Source organism: Girardinichthys multiradiatus, chromosome 17 (assembly GCF_021462225.1).
Source record: "Girardinichthys multiradiatus isolate DD_20200921_A chromosome 17, DD_fGirMul_XY1, whole genome shotgun sequence".
In the NCBI taxonomy this organism is placed as follows: domain Eukaryota; kingdom Metazoa; phylum Chordata; class Actinopteri; order Cyprinodontiformes; family Goodeidae; genus Girardinichthys; species Girardinichthys multiradiatus.
The window spans coordinates 10,700,948-10,719,904 of record NC_061809.1 but is presented as its reverse complement, the minus strand read 5'-3'; the positions used below and the strand labels follow the sequence as shown (position 1 = coordinate 10,719,904).

The following is an 18,957-nucleotide window of genomic DNA, read 5'->3' as shown; positions in this document are numbered from 1 at the left end:
TATAATTGATCAACACAAAGTAGTGCAATATTGTGAGGAACAAGGACATACAGCTCTTAGAATTTGTATGGAAATAAAAATTTGAAAATGCACATTTGTATGCAACCTCCATACGTTTATTTTGGGTGTGTGTCTACCTGCTTTGAGAACTCTTTGCACTTTCTTTGAAAAAAAAGCTCAGTCTCACTGAGAGTAAATTATATGAATATCAGTTTTCAAGTATTGGCAGCTCTTTTTTCAGATTTAGCTCTGGACTTTGACTGGGACATTGTAATACAAGAATTTGCTTTGATCTAAATCTTTCCATTGTAGCTCTGGCTATGTGTTTAGAGTCATTGGTCGCTTGAATGTGAACATCCACCCCAGTTCCAAGTGTGTTGCGGAGTCTCACAGGTTCTTCCCATCAACTAAGACAAACTTTTTTATCTTTGCTGAAGAACATAGCGGCCAAGAGTTTAATTTCTGTTCTTATCTGATCAGAACACATTCGTCCAAATGTTTGCTGTGTCCCCTCCTTGGCTTTGGAAAATGCTAAACCAGACTTCTTATGGCATCCTTTCAGCATTGACTTTCTTCTTGACACTGTAGTGTTTGATAATACCTTAGGTTTTTCGGCCTCAGGTTAGTCTTGGAGCGCATATCTAGAATAGCAAGGTGTGGATGCCTTTACATGCTTAAAGACAATCAGAAGACAATTATGTGGATATCTGTAGCTCCTACAGAGTTCCTTGTCTCTTGGCTGTTTCTTTGATGAAATTTATAATTGTCAGGCAATTCATGTTCATGCTGATGGATATGTAGGTTTACAGTTGAGCTGTTTCCATGTTCAAATGATAAATTTACAGTGCTTAGGGAAATGTTCAGAGCTAAGCATATTGTTTCACAACCTATACCTGACTTTACAATTTTTCCCAACTTTCTAACCTTTTTGCTGTGTACCTTGGTCTTTGTGGTGCTGTTTGTTCAGAAACACTCTCTAACAAACCCATGAGACTGCTGGATACAAATACATGTCACACTTTTAAGATTGTAATTTGTGAAGACTTTGAAAACCATGTAAACAACCAAGAAAACCCATTCAAACCAAAGGCCAATTTAGAGTTGCCATCTTAGTATGTGGGAAGCCAATAGAAACTGAATAAAACCCAGGACTCTATATGCAACCCTGGGCATATTAAAAGTACCTTTTCATTTGTAATCCAGTGGTTGTTTGTCATCAAAATCAGAACTGCATGTCCTTTTTTACTCTCTGCCATAGCAACGGCAGTTAGTTCATTGCTTTTGCATTGCAAAATGGTTGTTGAAGCAGCAGCAAGCAATGGTGCAAGATAAATGAGGCCAAATGCTTTGCAATTTCCATATCAATCATGATGTGTGTCACCAGTTTCAGTTAGGAGAGAAGGACAGTAATGGATAAAATATTGTAATGTAGATGTTTTCTTATGAACATAACACAGCTACTTTATTAATGAAATCCAAGCCAAATAAGATAATCCAGTTTACGGACCAAAACTTAAATGCCAGCTGACTGACCAGATGACTAGCTAAAAGTTGTAGCAAAACTCAACGGTCTCTGACATGTGGGTGCAGGTAGAGTGCAGCTGTCAATAAGGCCACAATCTTCCAGCACATTTCTCTTCCGGCTACATTGAGATCGAATCACAGTTGTCAGCTTTCTTGTCACCAAGTCTTAATGTGGAGATGGTATGGCTGAAGAGCTGGCAAGAAGTAAAGACAAGGGAGGATGAAAGAAGGGTGGACAGGATTGAAAGGAGGCCCTCAAGGCTGCATAACAAGTTCTCAAGAGTTCAGGGAAGCAAATGTTTGCGCCAGTTTGATCTTGTTAAGTGTGGGAGTAACTGAAGGACACCAACAATTGATTGAGCAGAGTTGACTTCAGTGCAATTTCTTCCTGGTGGTGACATGCATCAACCAGGCCATGGGTGCCTACATTTTGCAGCTTAACTACCTCTCAGGCTTCCTGCTGTGACAAATGGTTTCTGTCTCCTCTAATGTAATATTTGCCTCTACGTCTGAGAGCCTCTTGGCTACTCTGCGGCACGTCTGTCTGCCGACTGCTTCATTGTGTTAGCCGACTTCATTCCCCAATCGGCTGTCAATTGGTGAAGTGTCTGAGTGTTCTCAACTGTCTGTCTTTTGTCTCATCGTCTGTGTAGTCCCTCTTACTGGCATGATTTCTCTGTAACCTCCAACTCCATCTGTCTCACACTCTCCATTTTCTCTGTTTTCCTCCAAGCACTCTCTCTAAACCCTCTTCATTCTTCTCCTCCCTCATTCTCATTCCCTCTCTGCTTCTTTCCCTCCTTTCCCCTCTCTCTCCAGTTTGCCGCCATGCCTGTGCTCCAGATGCTAGCTGTCTCAGCTCCATGGGCTGTGCCTCAGTGATGGGCCCCTCCAGGAATTCAAAGCACCATTCTGGCATTTTCTTCCAAGCAATAGTTTTTTTGCAGTAATAAAGGAAGAGTAACTTTAGTGTTTCCTTCTGAATGGGCTCTGTGGCCTTAGGCGAAAACAAGCACAAAATGCACATACTCAAATCCTCTTGAGGCAAGAGCCCACCACGAGTCACTGTCCAGGTTCAGAGCCAATTAAGCCATCTCCACCAGTTTTATTTAATTTATTTGTTTCCAAATCTAAGTATGAATAAAAGCTTTGCTGTAAAGTTCCTGACTTTTAAAATATGTTGTATTTTCTAAAGAAATCATTTTCTTTTGCTCTTATAACTTGACAACCAACTAGAACATTTGCATAAACCCGCTTACTTTTATTCTGACCTACTGGGCCTTGCAGTCACAAACTACTTATGATATGTAAATATTATACACATGCTTTTAATGGTAATTAAAGTCACATTGACACATAATTAATTCACAGAAGACATGGAGCATTTAAGGTGCAATTAGCCATGGAAGCTAGTATGGTGATACTTTGCCTTAATGCAAACTCCAAACACTCTGCAATTTGTTTTCACATTAAGTAAATGTCACGGCATATTAGCATGTTATTATGGGTATTTTTTTTTTTTTTTTACAGAAATGTCTGGTTACAAAGGTCCAAGAAAAATTGGAACAGTAAATAGGAACTTTGATTATCCTCATGTCACTTAAATAGTTCAGATCAAACAAATGTCAGACAAGGATAACCTAGGTAAAAACAAAATGCAGTTTTCAACTGTTAGAAATAGAAGTTTAAAGCTATCCAAATCAACATGGCCCTGTGTAAAAGTGTCATTGCTCCCCTTGTTAAATCATGAAGTAACTGTGATGGACCACATTTGTTTGTTTTATTTTTAATATCCACACTCAGCTATGAGAGCTGCCTCACCTGTAGAATTGAAATATTGCTTAAACCAGAACCAAAAATATCTCAAAAAGCAACACATCATGAAAAAAAATCGTCTGATATAAAATCAGCTGGTTTTGTCCTGTTTGATGCTTTTTTAAATATAATTTCTGAATAAGGACATTTCCACACAAAAGTAGAACCACATTAAAAAGAACACCCCACAGATTACAGAAAAAAGCACTCCTGCAAAAGTCTTTATGGGTCCCTGTACAGACAAGGCCTTATAGAATCCTAATATTTCTTAAATTTGAGGCACAAATTGCTTCTAATTATTTTCTACCTTCATCAAACATGCTGCCTTGCATTTTTAACAGAGTAATGACATAATAACGAGGAACTAGCGAGTCTACCAGACTGACAGAAATCTCTGTCCCTCTTCTTTACAGATATCAATCGCCAAAATATTCAAACACATTCGTGCCTTTAAAAGTATTACATTGGTTTTGGCAAGTTGAGTGCTGTTTCTTTGACTCTGCAACCTAGGCAGACACTGTGTATGAATGAACGGTGTGTTCCCTTTGATTCTTTTCACAATGTGAAATTCCAACCACAAATTTCTATGTATGTCCTTGGGACTTTGTGTGATAAACCAACACAAGTGGCGCATAACCGTGAAATGGAAGTGAAATTATGAAAGATTTTCTAAAATCTTGCCACAAAAATAGTGGAAAAAGTGCGATGTACCTTTATTTGCAGCCCTCCATAGTCAAATATAGCACCACATGTTGCTGCAACATGTCTTTTGGGAAATACTTCTACCAGTTTTGCACATCAAGAGACTGAAATCTTTGCCTGTTCATCGCAAAATGACTTATGCTCAGTCAAAGTGAATGCAGTGTCTGAAACCATCCAATTTTTTTTAAGTCTTGCCACATATTGTCAATTAAATGTAGTTTTGGGTTTATTTTATTTTATGGACAACATGTCTTGTGAATTGGCTCTAAATAAATAAACTGAATTAAATTGAATTGAATTTACCATTGTAACACATGCAACACATACGCTTTGATCTAAACTAGGGGTCAGAAACCAATTCTTCAGCAGGCACATCCCACCAACCTTGATCCCCAAACACCCACCCCCACTCCCATCCCCACCCCAGCTGAAGCAGCTGAATGCTAAATGCCAGTTTTTCAAAATAAAATCTCTCCCACAGATTATTAGCAGACCCACAAACCAGTACCAGTCCTCTTACTGTTGGTTGGGGACCTCTGAACTAAACTGTTCCATTGTAGCTCTTTCTACAAGTTTACGGTTGTTCTTCTGTTGGAAAGTGATGCTCTGCCCCAGTCTCAAGTCTACAGGTTTTCTTCCAGGGATGCTCCGCTGGAAACCAACAGCAGGATGATGCTGCCACCACCATATTTCACTGAGGGGATAGTTTTCTCCCACATACAGTGTTTTGTGTGTGGGCCCAAAAGTTTAATTTTGGTTTCATCTCATCACATGTTTACTGTGTCCCCAAAGTGGCTTGTGGTAAAATGCAAACATAACTTCTCCTGTCTTTCCTATTGAAGCAGTTTTCTTCTTGCACATGTCCATAAAAGCCGGATATCTGAAGTGCACAAGTCATATTGTTCTCTCAACAGATTCCCCGCTCCTTTGGACCTCTTTAGCTCCTTCTGGGCTACCATGGCCATCTTGCTATAAAAATGCATAACAGACTTTTTGGATTTTTATTAGTAAAACCATTTGAAAAAGATTTATTCCATTTCACCCACTTCCCACTATCTGCAATTATTTGCTTTAAGGCTCTCGGACATGACCAGGCTTGACCCGCCATCTTTACAGATGCCCATGAGCATCTGTAAAGTTACCATTTTCGGTAACAGTCAACCATCTATCGACTCAGCTGCAGAACTCCGGCAGCTTTTAAACAGTCTGGAAACACAAATGACTACATTGCGAAATGTTCTAAGTGGCAACAAAGAGGGTATGTCCCTGAATGCAGGCAAGCTGGCATCCATTTCCAAATTTTCTGTGCAGGGAAAGTTAATACTTGATGATCATTCATGTTTTTAGTAAGGACTTTTTTATCTTGCCTGTCAGCTTCTTGTTGATATATGAATGCAACACAATTGCCCAGGCTGAAAGAAATCGGGAACTGTTAGACATCAAACAAGAAATTAGTTGTGTGTGACCTCAGTTTTTCTATTCACTTTCCCTCTGAGAGAATTCCTCCACTTATTACTCCTTCCTCTTCAGAGCCCTTCCATTTCCTGCCTGTCTGCAGCTCAGATCTGAACCTAAGCCTACCAACAGTCCTCAGCCATCCTGAGATAAGATTAGCATACTTATTAGCTATCTTTGTGATCTCCTTCCTCCACTTTTTCTTCGGCACTCACTTGCAAAGCTGCAGCCTCATGAATACATAATTGCACCGTTGGCAAACTAACCTATGGCTGCGAGCTGCCAGAGGAGGGAGCTAGTGTACAGAGGGCAGTGTTGTTGACGTTGCTTTTTGTTATTGTAATCAAAGGGTGCAGAAGCAGTTTGCTGTGATTACTGTTTTCAGCGCCAATCATATGTTACAAGAGGTTTGGCTGTAGAGTTGTTGTGAATTATCTTTTATTTTTTTAACTCTGCCCACTGCTGCACTCTTTTCTTTATTCTCTACTCACTTCCTTCAAATCGCTCCCTCTTCAATCCCATCATACCTCAACTTTTTTTTTAGTGCATCCATCTAGACTCAAATGTGGATATCCAGTCTCACCGCCTCCTCCTGCCTCTTTCTTATCCCCTCAGTCTTTCCCCTCTACTCTATTTAGTCTCTCCCTCTTAGAAGGGCCTCAATGAGGACAGCAGATCATGTTAAGTTGGATGCTGATGCTAGGAGACAGGCATCATATGACTCATAGTGGTAATCACAGAGATTTCTTCAATCCCCCCTATGGCTGGGCGACACTGCGTTACTGCAGGCAAAAATTACCCATGGTATACAGGTCCTTCTCAAAAAATTAGCATATTGTGATGAAGTTCATTATTTTCCATAATGTCATGATGAAAATTTAACATTCATATATTTTACATCCATTGCACACTAACTGAAATATTTCAGGTCTTTTATTGTCTTAATACGGATGATTTTGGCATACAGCTCATGAAAACCCAAAATTCCTATCTCACAAAATTAGCATATTTCATCCGACCAATAAAAGAAAAGTGTTTTTAATACAAAAAACGTCAACCTTCAAATAATCATGTACAGTTATGCACTCAATACTTGGTCGGGAATCCTTTTGCAGAAATGACTGCTTCAATGCAGCGTGGCATGGAGGCAATCAGCCTGTGGCACTGCTGAGGTCTTATGGAGGCCCAGGTTGCTTCGATAGCGGCCTTTAGCTCATCCAGAGTGTTGGGTCTTGAGTCTCTCAACGTTCTCTTCACAATATCCCACAGATTTTCTATGGGGTTCAGGTCAGGAGAGTTGGCAGGCCAATTGAGCACAGTGATACCATGGTCAGTAAACCATTTACCAGTGGTTTTGGCACTGTGAGCAGGTGCCAGGTCGTGCTGAAAAATGAAATCTTCATCTCCATAAAGCTTTTCAGCAGATGGAAGCATGAAGTGCTCCAAAATCTCCTGATAGCTAGCTGCATTGACCCTGCCCTTGATAAAACACAGTGGACCAACACCAGCAGCTGACACGGCACCCCAGACCATCACTGACTGTGGGTACTTGACACTGGACTTCTGGCATTTTGGCATTTCCTTCTCCCCAGTCTTCCTCCAGACTCTGGCACCTTGATTTCCGAATGACATGCAGAATTTGCTTTCATCCGAAAAAAGGACTTTGGACCACTAAGCAACAGTCCAGTGCTGCTTCTCTGTAGCCCAGGTCAGGCGCTTCTGCCGCTGTTTCTGGTTCAAAAGTGGCTTGACCTGGGGAATGCGGCACCTGTAGCCCATTTCCTGCACACGCCTGTGCACGGTGGCTCTGGATGTTTCTACTCCAGACTAAGTCCACTGCTTCCGCAGGTCCCCCAAGGTCACCTCTTCTCGTTGTGCAGCGTTTTCTGCCACACTTTTTCCTTCCCACAGACTTCCCACTGAGGTGCCTTGATACAGCACTCTGGGAACAACCTATTCGTTCATAAATTTATTTCTGTGTCTTCCTCTTGCTTGAGGGTGTCAATAGTGGCCTTCTGGACAGCAGTCAGGTCGGCAGTCTTACCCATGATTGGGGTTTTGAGTGATGAACTAGGCTGGGAGTTTTAAAGGCCTCAGGAATCTTTTGCAGGTGTTTAGAGTTAACTCGTTGATTCAGATGATTAGGTTCATAGCTCGTTTAGAGACCCTTTTAATGATATGCTAATTTTGTGAGATAGGAATTTTGGGTTTTCATGAGCTGTATGCCAAAATCATCCGTATTAAGACAATAAAAGACCTGAAATATTTCAGTTAGTGTGCAATGAATCTAAAATATATGAATGTTAAATTTTCATCATGACATTATGGAAAATAATGAACTTTATCACAATATGCTAATTTCTTGAGAAGGACCTGTATACAATAGCTAAACACCACCAAATGCCATGCAATTATATTTCTAACAGTTTTTGTCTAGTCTTCTAGACCACCATGCTATCAAAATGACCAAAAACAAAACAAAAACAGTTGCAGAAAATTAATTAGGCAAGTCATGTTTTAGCTCATTTGTACCTAAATGGAATTTAAACAAAATATAAACAAAACATGACACTTTACGTTGTCATGTTGCTGTTTACCAAAAAACAATCCAAAATGATAGTGATGCATTAAAAAACTTACTTAATACTTAAAAGTATGGTAAGATTCAGCAGAATTCAGCAGCATTTTCAGTTTCTACTATTTGAATACTACTGTTTTTATAATGTTAATAGTCCCTCAGTTCATAATTTGTCTGTCTTTTTTGGTTCAGCTCATTGACGTTTGCATATTTGCAGCTCAACAAATACACAGCCAGACCCTTTGAGTCAGTTTCAGGTGAGTTTTATTTAATTTTTCTGTCATTCTTTTGTAGATTTGATGGTGATGGAATCAATGTCCTGTTTACGACCTGGTTCGCTGCAGGAAGACAGGAAAACAATCATGGTCCAACCTATAGCTTGCAAAAAAAAAAAAAAAAAAAATAGCCCACATGATAATGCTGCCACCATCAGGCTTGAGAGTTAGTATTAGATGTGTTTTCTCATTTTTATAGACTTTGGATATTTTGACCATAGTTTTTCTTGTCTGTTCTGATGTTCTGGTTTAGCAGTTAAGAAGCATATTTATCAGTAAATGTTAAAATATCACTTGGTCATAATTAGAATTTTAACCTCTTAAGCCCCACCCCCCCGGAAATGGGGGAAGCTCCAGGTTCTTTTTTTTTCTATGTTTATCGCTCAAACATCCCTTGCTGAAACATAGACGTGTGGTATCCTCTGAAACATCGGTCTCTTGGCTAAAAGCTGATATAAACCACATCTACGAACACCAAACACAGTCAAAACTACAAGCAGTTGAATCACAAAAATGCAGGAAGTAAACGCACTCTACAAAATGGATTCACCTGAAGTCTCGGCCTCTGGTTCCTGATTGGTGGGATTGACATGAAAGATGTGTAGATAACTTTATTCTACTGGCTCTAAGGATGAAAAGGAGGGGTCAATTGAGCAATTTGGCCAATATACACTCGAGTTATTGGCGTGCGTAATGCAGGTTGTTAGTATAAACACTCAGTACGCTGTACCACATGGAGCAGTCGGTACAGCTGTTACGCACTGGACCTTCCTACCTCTGGCTGTTTATGCGCTGTGGTTATCATTTCGTGTGTTTGAGTGTTTGTTTTTGAAACACAATGGCTTCCCGCACAAAGCTCTACACCGTCGCTGAAAATTTGGATCTAATTACAATGGACTGTGGTACTGAAGTCTGTGCAGAGGATTTCTCATCTGAAGACAAAGAGCTTATTTATCCTGACAAGGTCAATGATGAGCTGGATTATGTAGTTCCGCCGCTTGAAAGGTATGTAATTTTAATTTTATTGCGAAATATGTTTAAAGATTGATTTTCTTTTTACATTAGTGCTTCGGGATGTCCCATAATAATTGGATTTGTAAGCCACACAGTGGAAGATAGCACTGAAATGTTTGCATCTGTAATTAGCCCCGACACACCTACCACCACCTGCCCGGTAAACAAAGGTGTTGTGAACACATACATTCATTCCTAGTTGTCAATAAATTTATGTTAATTTATTTTTAGAGATGCTGTTACGTACAGTACAGACCAAAAGTTTGGACACACCTTCTCATTCAAAGAGTTGTCTTTATTTTCATGACTATGAATATTGTAGCTTCACACTGAAGGCATCAAAACTATGAATTAACACATGTGGAATTATATACTGAACAAAAAAGTGTGAAACAACTGAAAATATGTCTTATATTCTAGGTTCTTCAAAGTAGCCACCTTTTGCTTTGATTACTGCTCTGCACACTCATTCTGTTGATGAGCTTCAAGAGGTAGTCACCTGAAATGGTTTTCCAACAGTCTTGAAGGAGTTCCCAGAGATGCTTTGAACTTGTTGGCCCATTCGTATGGGGTAAGAACGCTGTCAAAAACAATGTGTATGTAAAGATGGAAATGTGTGCATATTAGTCAATAGTTGTGCATAACTAAAATCCAAAAGACGTGACACCAAGTTGCTGATGTAAATTCGTATTCTCAAAGAAAAGAAATCGTATTCACAAACTGTTATAGCATATTGTATTCATAAAGAATAAATCACAACTGTAAACTTGAACTTTGTGTTTGTAAGTTCTTGAAGCTGTAACATTTTATTTTGTATTCTTACAGAGAAAATATACAATACCTCTTTTGTATTTTACTTATGCACAACTATTGACTAATATGCACACATTTCCGTCTTTACATACACATTGTTTTTGACAGCGTTCTTACCCCATACTTTGCCTTCACTCTGCGGTCCAGCTCACCCCAAACCATCTCGATTGGGTTCAGGTCCGGTGACTGTGGAGGCCAGGTCATCTGGCGCAGCATCCCATCACTCTCCTTCTTAGTCAAATAGCTCTTACACAGCCTGGAGGTGTGTTTGGGGTCATTGTCCTTTTGAAAAATAAATGATGGTCCAACTAAACTCAAACCGGATGGAATAGCATGCCGCTGCAAGATGTGTGGTAACCATGCTGGTTCAGTATGCCTTCAAATTTGAATAAATCCCCAACAGTGTCACCAGCAAAGCACCCCCACACCATCACACCTCCTCCTCCATGCTTCACGGTGGGAACCAGGCATGTAGAGTCCATCCGTTCACCTCTTCTGCGCCGCACAAAGACAAAGATCTCAAACTTGGACTCATCAGACCAAAGCACAGATTTCCACTGGTCTAATGTCCATTCCTTGTGTTCTTTAGCCCAAACAAGTCTCTTCTGCTTGTTGCCTGTCCTCAGCAGGGATTTCCTAGCCGCTATTTTACCATGAAGGCTTGATTCACACAGTCTCCTCTTAACAGTTGTTCTAGAGATGTGTCTGCTGCTAGAACTCTGTGTGCCATTGACCTATTCTCTAATCTGAGCTGCTGTTAACCTGCGATTTCTGAGGCTGGTGACTCGGATGAACTTATGAACTTATCGTCCGCAGCAGAGGTGACTCTTGGTCTTCCTTTCCTGGGGCGGTCCTCATGTGAGCCAGTTTCTTTGTAGCGCTTGATGGTTTTTGCGACTGCACTTGGGGACACTTTCAAAGTTTTCCCAATTGTTCGGACTGACTGACCTTCATTTCTTAAAGTAATGATGGCCACTCGTTTTTCTTTACTTAGATGCTTTTTTCTTGCCATAATACAAATTCTAACAGTCTATTCAGTAGGACTATCATCTGTGTACTGTATCCACCTCCTGCACAACACAATTGAGGGTCCCAACCCCATTTATAAGGTTTGAAATCCCACTTATTAAACCTGACAGGGCACACCTGTGAAGTGAAACCCATATCAGGTGACTACCTCTTGAAGCTCATCAACAGAATGCCAAGAGTATGCAGAGCAGTAATCAATGCAAAAGGTGGGTACTTTGAAGAACCTAGAATATAAGAATAAAGGTATATAGAATAAAGGAATAAAGGTATAAGAATATATTACCTTCACACTGTCATTATTTGCTAAAAAAAAACTGCTGAAATGATAAAGCAGTCTGAAAAGTAAAAATACATTTGATGCACAGGCATAGCATTTCAATTAGCTTGAATCACTTTAATTTACTGACACTGTGCATACATTTAAGGATTAAATATAAAAGTGTTGACTGCAATTCAAATATAGATTGTGGTTAATATAGCATGGTAGGGTAATCTTTTCCATATTTGCACAATTTTGAAGATTTTATAATGTAATAATAAGGTGATCAAAAAAAGAAAAATGTAATTGAGTTGATTGAGAATTGTTCAAATTATTTTTTTTCAACAAAAATACAGCAATTTTACTGCTCCCCTATTTTTTTTAAATTAAAGTTCAGTTGTTGCTATTAACAGGACTTTATATGAAAAGTAATAAGCTGCAGCTCCATAAATATAGTGAAAAGAGACAAAGAGAGAAATTGAGCTACTGAGAGAAAGGTAGATTTTGACAGACCAGAGACCTCAGTCAGAGTAACATATTCACCTCAGGTTGGGCAGTGGTCAGCTGAGCGTAGAGACTAAATATAAAATAAATGGAAAACAGAGGAACTGAAAGAAAATGAAACCAGCTGAAAGGTATGGAAGCAAATCAAATGGCTGAAAAAAATATAGATGAAGATCAACAAAGATATTGAAGAAAGAGTTTGCTTTGGGATAGAAAGGCTTAGAGAGCAACAAAGAGGGAGAAAGAATTTTAAAGTGTAAATACTGCCCCCTAAACATGAAATATGTTGTTTCATTCTTCTATTTAAATTGATCAATAAAGCTTTAGAGAAGCTGTAGCAGGTGTTGAGTCACTACAGCTGATTATTGGGGTCCAGAAGAAGTAAGGTGTTGCTAGGTAAAAGGTTGAGGGTCTTGCACAGAGGGGCTCAAGGAGGGCTGACTGCAACAAACATTCAGGCTCTATAGATTGGACACAAACACAAGATCAATTGACATGGCTAAAGGCACCGCAAAAGAGGAAGAGAGACAACCTCCTTCCTCTTATCTCAATGCTTTGCTTCTCATAATCCAGCATCCTCTCCACTGATTAACCTGAAGCTCATGTGTCTGCAAAGTGAACTCAATCATCTGCCCACTCTAAGTAGGAAAAGAAAACAGCAGCTACTATCCAGACTCTCAGCTAAATCAAATTAATTTTACATGTAATTAATTGACTATAAAACAAAAGTGTGGAATTAGTTTTTTAATTTACCGTATTTTCTCGACTATAGAGCGCACCTCAATATAAGCCGCACCCAGTTTAAAAAAGAAATGTACATAAATAAGCCGCACGGGCTAAAAGCCACTGATATCAACTGATCTGATTACATAGTTTAACTGAACATAACTGAACTAATTAGCTTCTGAATGGTAACTGTAGCATAAAAGTGAAAGTGCTGATCAAACAAATCAGGTCTATTTCCTTCCTGTACTGCCAGATCGGTGGCCTTCAACTTAAATGCAGCATCATATGAACTTCTTCGTGTGGTTTCCATGATGAGTGGGTACGGGTTTGAAAAAAAATCTCTGTCATGCCTGCAGCTTGCATGTGCTAAATGAAAATTGGTGCTTTCTTCTTCTTTGATTTCCAATTTTGATTTCCCACCTGTCTCATTTTTTTCACTTTCCGCAAAAGCGCCCCCTGGCGGGTGAAGAAAAATCCACAGAAAAGCCGCACCTCATTATAAGCCGCATGGTTCAAAGCATGGGAAAAAAAGTAGCAGCTTATAGTCGAGAAAATACGGTACTTGGATATTTAATTGTAAATCATATTTAATCAACATAAATTCTACTCTCCTGAAAACAAGTTTTCATACACACGTCTGATGACATCACAGAAGGACACGTAATTGATCAGAGTTCTTTTGAATATGTCTATTGTTTTTTTTCTTCTGCGTGAATGCTTTCAAATAAATTTGTCATTTAAAAGTGTTTACTTGTATTTTTTTCCATTTTTAACACCAGTAGATAGATAGATACATGGATTATCTCTCTCTCTGTGTCTCTTTCTCACATGTAGCAGACTGAGGGGACGTGTGCCAGCTGGATTTCTGCTCAAAAGTGAGTCACATGCAGTGCAGTTTGAGACAGATAGGGGAAGCAGGCAGGAGGGAGAGATAGGAAGGTGTAAGGGTGCCAGAGAAGTAGCCTAACGGAGAAGTGTTAGTGGAAGTCAGTGTCTGCATACATTTGCCGAATAATGGTATCCTCAGGCCTAGTTGAAATATGTGTCCAGTGTACAGTCTGTCCAGCTAAATGGGGCTCATTCAGAAATATGCCATTTTTTAGACAGAGAACCTGGTGTTATAAGTTCAGATTTTTAGAAACTATTTTCCGTGAATTGATGCATGGTCAGCGGCATCTGTGATATGGGTCATATGGCTCGCCACCCAGGATTACACAACCCTGGGAAAACCACAAATCCTCCAAAGATTATTCTGTTACTTATTTGCATGACCAGGCACTGGATAGTAAGTAAGTCCACCCACAAACATTTTCAGAAAACAACTCGGTATGGTACCAGTTGTGTTTTCACATTCCCACTGAAGCTATGGCGGCTGAAGCTCCGCCTCCAGGCATCAGTGCATTACGCTGTGCTGCTATTAACTGTGTGACATTGTCACATTAAAGTAATCTGCGTGAAACAATAAAAGATAAAAATAATTAAATAAAAAATAAAAGCAAATAATCTAATAACTAATGAAGTTTCTAATGTTGCATACGGAAGAATGGCTTCTATATGTTTTTCTCATATATAAAATGATAAAGTGATCCACTGTGATAATTATGGTCAGTGGTTCTGGGGTTGGGGGGGGGATGTTTCTGTGTCTGAACAGCAGATTTTATGTGTGATTAGCTGATTTAGGATGTTATTAAATACAGCGCTCCTCCTGCAGGTAATTCAGAAAGCTGATGTGTCCCTTTTCTTTTCTTTCATCCTTCAGGCATGGTTTATAACTTGTAAATAGAAAAAGTATATTTCGGTTTGACCTGCTCCTGCCACTGTGGTCTTTAATATTATTGTAGCCGCTCATCAGTTTCATTAACTGTTCCCTGCACTAGCTCAGCTAAAACCTTTTCGTTTCCCCTTGTCCCATGGCCAATCAGTGAAAAGCAGTCTGTTCAGCCCCGGTCGGATCTGCTCAGGAGCAAGGACCAAAAAACTAGCTACCATTTTGGAAAAAACAGTGATGGAAACACTCGCAAAGCAAGCCAAGTGAAGTCGAGTACATTCAAGTACGTAGGGCCGAATTGAGCCAGTGGAAAAGGGGCATGAGTAGGGTGTGCGTGCTGAGTGAGCTTAAGATGCTGAGCCAGGTGAAGACTTGCCAACCTAAAGATGTTGTTGTAAATAGCTTTCTTATCACTGACAGATGACAGAGACAGGAACACAGGCTGAGCAGTCAAGGTAAAATTAGAAAAGGGTAACATTTGTGACCACATTAATTTAACAGCAATAGAATTTTTAATTTGTCACATGTATATTTTAAAGTGTACATTCTTGATGTCCACCATAACATGTCCATATTAACATCCATTAAGAGGATTATAAACTCTCGAGAAATTTTGAGGTTGTCATAATTCATGCAGTAAAGGGTTATAATGAGACCCGTGAAAGATTTATAGGAGATTTATAGGAGGATACAGGTCACTGAGCTGATATGTTTTTGTGAACTGCCCTCACAAGATTCTTCCACAAATGCAAGTCAATAGAGTCAATCATTTTCTACCGCTTATTCCATATTGGGTCGCGGGGGAGCTGGTGCCTATCTCCAGCAGTCTATGGGCGAGAGGCAGGGTACACCCTGGACAGATCGCCAGTCCATCGCAGTGCAACACACAAACAGCCATGCACACACTTAAAATAATTTCCTTATGTAAAATACATAAAGTTAATGTTTTTCATAGTAAATATATTTCTAATGTTTCTATTGACATGAAACTATTGAAAAAAAGCATATTTTGGTAACAACCCAGGTATTCCAAAAAATAATCTCATATTTGTCCAAAAATGAAGTTATATGTAAAATACAGGAATGACAATGGAAATAAGTATTAAAAATACACTCAGAAACGTACTAATTCATGTGTGATTTTGGCCTGTCTCAACACAAACTCTCTGTAACCATTGGTTCTTTCCAAAGATTTTCAAGTGAATATAAGTCAGATGATTGACTAGGCCATTCTAACAGTTTTACTTTCTTTCTCTCAAACAAATTAAGAGTTTCCTTGGTTGTGTATTTGGAATAATTGTCTTTCTTGGAAATTCACACTCGTTTCATCTTAACATTCTTACTAAGAATCTTCTAATACATTTCCCCATTCATCCTTTCTTCAGTTTTAGGTCTGCCAGCACCATATGCTAAAGGACAACTCGCATCATAATGTCCTCACCTGCATCCTTCACTGTTGGCATGGTACTTTTGGGTGATGTGAAGAAACATTCTTCCTCCAAACATTGTGTGTGCAAAAACATCCAAAGTGTTCAGCTTTTAGCTCATCTAACTAGACTACTGTATATTCTCCCGGAATATCACTGGCTTGTCCACTTATTCTGCAGCAAACTTTAAATAAGCTTCAACATGCTTTTTATTCAGTAGTGGAGTCTTGTGCAGTGAGTGTGCATATAGGCCATTGCAGTGGAGCGTATTACTAGTTTTCACAGGAAAAACTGTATCCATCTATTTTTCTGAAGCTCTCTTAGAGTGTTCCTTGGCTCTTGGACAACTCTTTTGATTCTCTCTTTGACTCCTTTTGTAAAAAAAAATTTTAAAGGGGGCCTCGCTGTGGCTAGTTCATGGTGAAATGTTTTTTTTTTTTCCACTTCTGTATTATGACTCTAAATGTGTCTAATGGAATATTTAAAAGTTTAGAAATGCAGCTGTAACAGTTGTCATTAATATATTTTGAAACAGTAAAACTTCTTTGTGAAGGTTTTTTTAGCTTTTGCCCTTAGTACCACCTTCTACAGTCCTTTGGTACTGAGAAACATTTTTAAATGGTTATTAGCTATTATTAAACCAAATTATATGGATTAGCACATAGCAGCTGAAATGTTCACTAAATATTGACAGATTACACATAACTTAATTCATAGACGGAACATTTGTTTGTGTGGATTACATGGGTTTCTACTGATATTTGGTGTGAATTTCATGTCAATAGAAACGTTAGAAATTTATTTAGTGAGAAAAATAGTGACGTGTTCAATACTTTATCCACTGTATTTATGGACTTATAAATATTTGACTTCATACTATTATAATTAGGACAGAACTGTAAAGTATGTGATTAAATTCTGTATTCTAAAGTCCTTATCATCATATTATATTTGTTTGATCTGACTATAAATGTCTGTATTTAATTGTCTTGTAAAGTGTCAATAGAGAGCTACATTTAATCGAATAGCTTTCCTTAAAAAAAACTTGAAACAAAAACATTGATGCTTTTTATATCTGGTACACCCCAGACTGAGATAATCAAAACCACTCTGTATAGAATGGTCAAACATGGAATTAATTGTTCTGCACTGATTAAATAATCTTTACATTTTAAAACACAAAAAGCATCTCCACAGCATAATGCTGACAACACCATGTTTATTTGTGGGAATTGGTTGGGAACAAGGTGATGTGGAGTGTTAGTTTTCTGCAACATACAGCAGACTGAACAAGAGGTTCCATCCATCCATCCATCCATACATCCATCCAAGTCATGATCAGAGCAACATTATATTTTAGTTCTTAATGTGTCTTATAACTTCCAAATTTTAAAAAGTATATATATTTTTCCAGAATGAGCTTCTTTGGCGAGTTTGCATGGCTTGTGTAAGCAGTAGAAGAGGGTGCTCGCCCAGGGGCCCGTTCATACAAGAACCGTCACTGTGCATATGTTATTCCCCTGTGCGTTTTTGAACCCTCAAAGACTTGTTTAGGCGCTAACTCGCACAATGTTTCTTTTTTCTCAAATATGCTGCAAGTCAGCAGACAATGCGTGACATTTTCCACTCGTGGGAGTCCTGTGGTCAAAAAGTGCCCTCTGATCTTTACATGTACGGCTGCATTGTAAGAATAAGGAGCCCAATAAGTGAATAACTGGTCGCACTGACACCGGGTCAGAAGCAAATAATCACTATTCAGAGAGTAGCTAAGTGCCAGAATTGTTGGCGTGATTTCGATGTGAAAACCTTCCCACATGACACAGTCACCCACTGCGTAGCGGTCAAGCGAATAAAAAAAAATGAGCGGCGAGAGAACTTACCGCAGTAGAGAACCAACAGCGCAGTCAGGAGCACCACAACCCAAAAAGTTGACGACATCCTCGGCCATCGAGTGGCATCTTTGCGCCTTGCCGACCTCGGTACCGAAGCCATTGATTACCACAAAGCACTCCCCGCTTTGGAGAAGAAAAATATAAAGCAAGGATATTTTTAAAACGATTTTTTTTTTCTATCTTTTTACAATCCAACTCGATTTCTTTGTGCGCTCATATCTCCGTGTGAAATCCTGCAAAAAGGCATGACAAAAATCCAACAAACTGATAGGAAAGCAGCCACCACTGCGCAAAAGAAAAGGTCATATCATCCTTTAGGAAACCCAGTGGAGATTTTTTTTTTTTTCTTTTGATACGTTCAAAACCCTAACTTGGTCCGCTTCAGTTATCACAAAGTGCCAGAAAAACTCGGTTGCTGTCTAATTAGGCACAGACTGCACTCGTGTAACCCGTAAACTGTTCAATCATCTCTACCGCAGCGTCGTGAAAGCGCAATTCACCTGTAGTATCTTTCCACGGTTCTCCACCACCTCAGCTCAAACACCGGGTCAGGAAAAATAATCAAACTGAATAGAATCAAATCCCAAGAGGGTTGTCCGTCAAAAAAACTCCTTTAAGGTAACCGTCTTGGCTTGGAATGGATTTAGATCATTCCGTGAAAGCTGTAGGAAACAAGGAGGGAAGCGTAGAGAGACGGAGGCTGTGGGAGAGGAAAAGAGCGCAATGTGCGACTCTAAGTGATCGTGTTCAAAGTAAACATTCGGATCATTCAATATTACGTCAGCAAGAAAGCCGCAGATATCACTACAGTCTCGGTTGCTGAGACGCCAATACCAAATAAAAACTGCGTAAAATACGGTCATACGGAACTGAGCTCGAATGTGCGCATATTTTCAATACAATACTGTTTACAGCCAAAATCAATGTGAAGAACCATTTAAAAGTGGCCGGTCGATTCGAATCATTATTTAGAAAAACTGTAAGGTCTGAGTAACGTCTTGTGTTTTATTGAGAACATCTAATTAGATAACGCCAATTTCAGCTCTTCACTCACTCGCATCCTTTCAGATACGTAACTGAAAGTTCAAACATATTCTCTAGAAAATAACTTCAATTTGTATTGAATTTTATTGCTGTTTCGAGACCCATCGTGTTGCCAGTGCTGATTGAAGCCGC

General features: G+C 39.2%; 1 protein-coding gene across 3 annotated transcripts in view; it reads right to left on the bottom strand.

Annotated features, from left to right (window-relative positions):
* tafa5a (TAFA chemokine like family member 5a) overlaps positions 1-18,573 on the bottom strand; it is a 200,747-nt gene extending 182,174 nt beyond the window's left edge. The window contains exons 1-2 of one of the 3 annotated variants that reach the window (XR_007042174.1): positions 18,282-18,560; positions 17,770-17,904 (exon numbers count right to left, since the gene is read on the bottom strand). Coding sequence is in view for 1 of the 3 variants with exons in the window: in XM_047390459.1 (XP_047246415.1) it covers positions 17,770-17,881 (112 nt within the window). In the remaining 2 variants the exon portion in view is untranslated. Of the gene's footprint in view, positions 1-17,769 lie in introns of all 3 variants that reach the window. The other 2 variants (XR_007042175.1, XM_047390459.1) reach the window with 2 other exon arrangements.
* Positions 18,574-18,957: the final 384 nt, after the last annotated feature.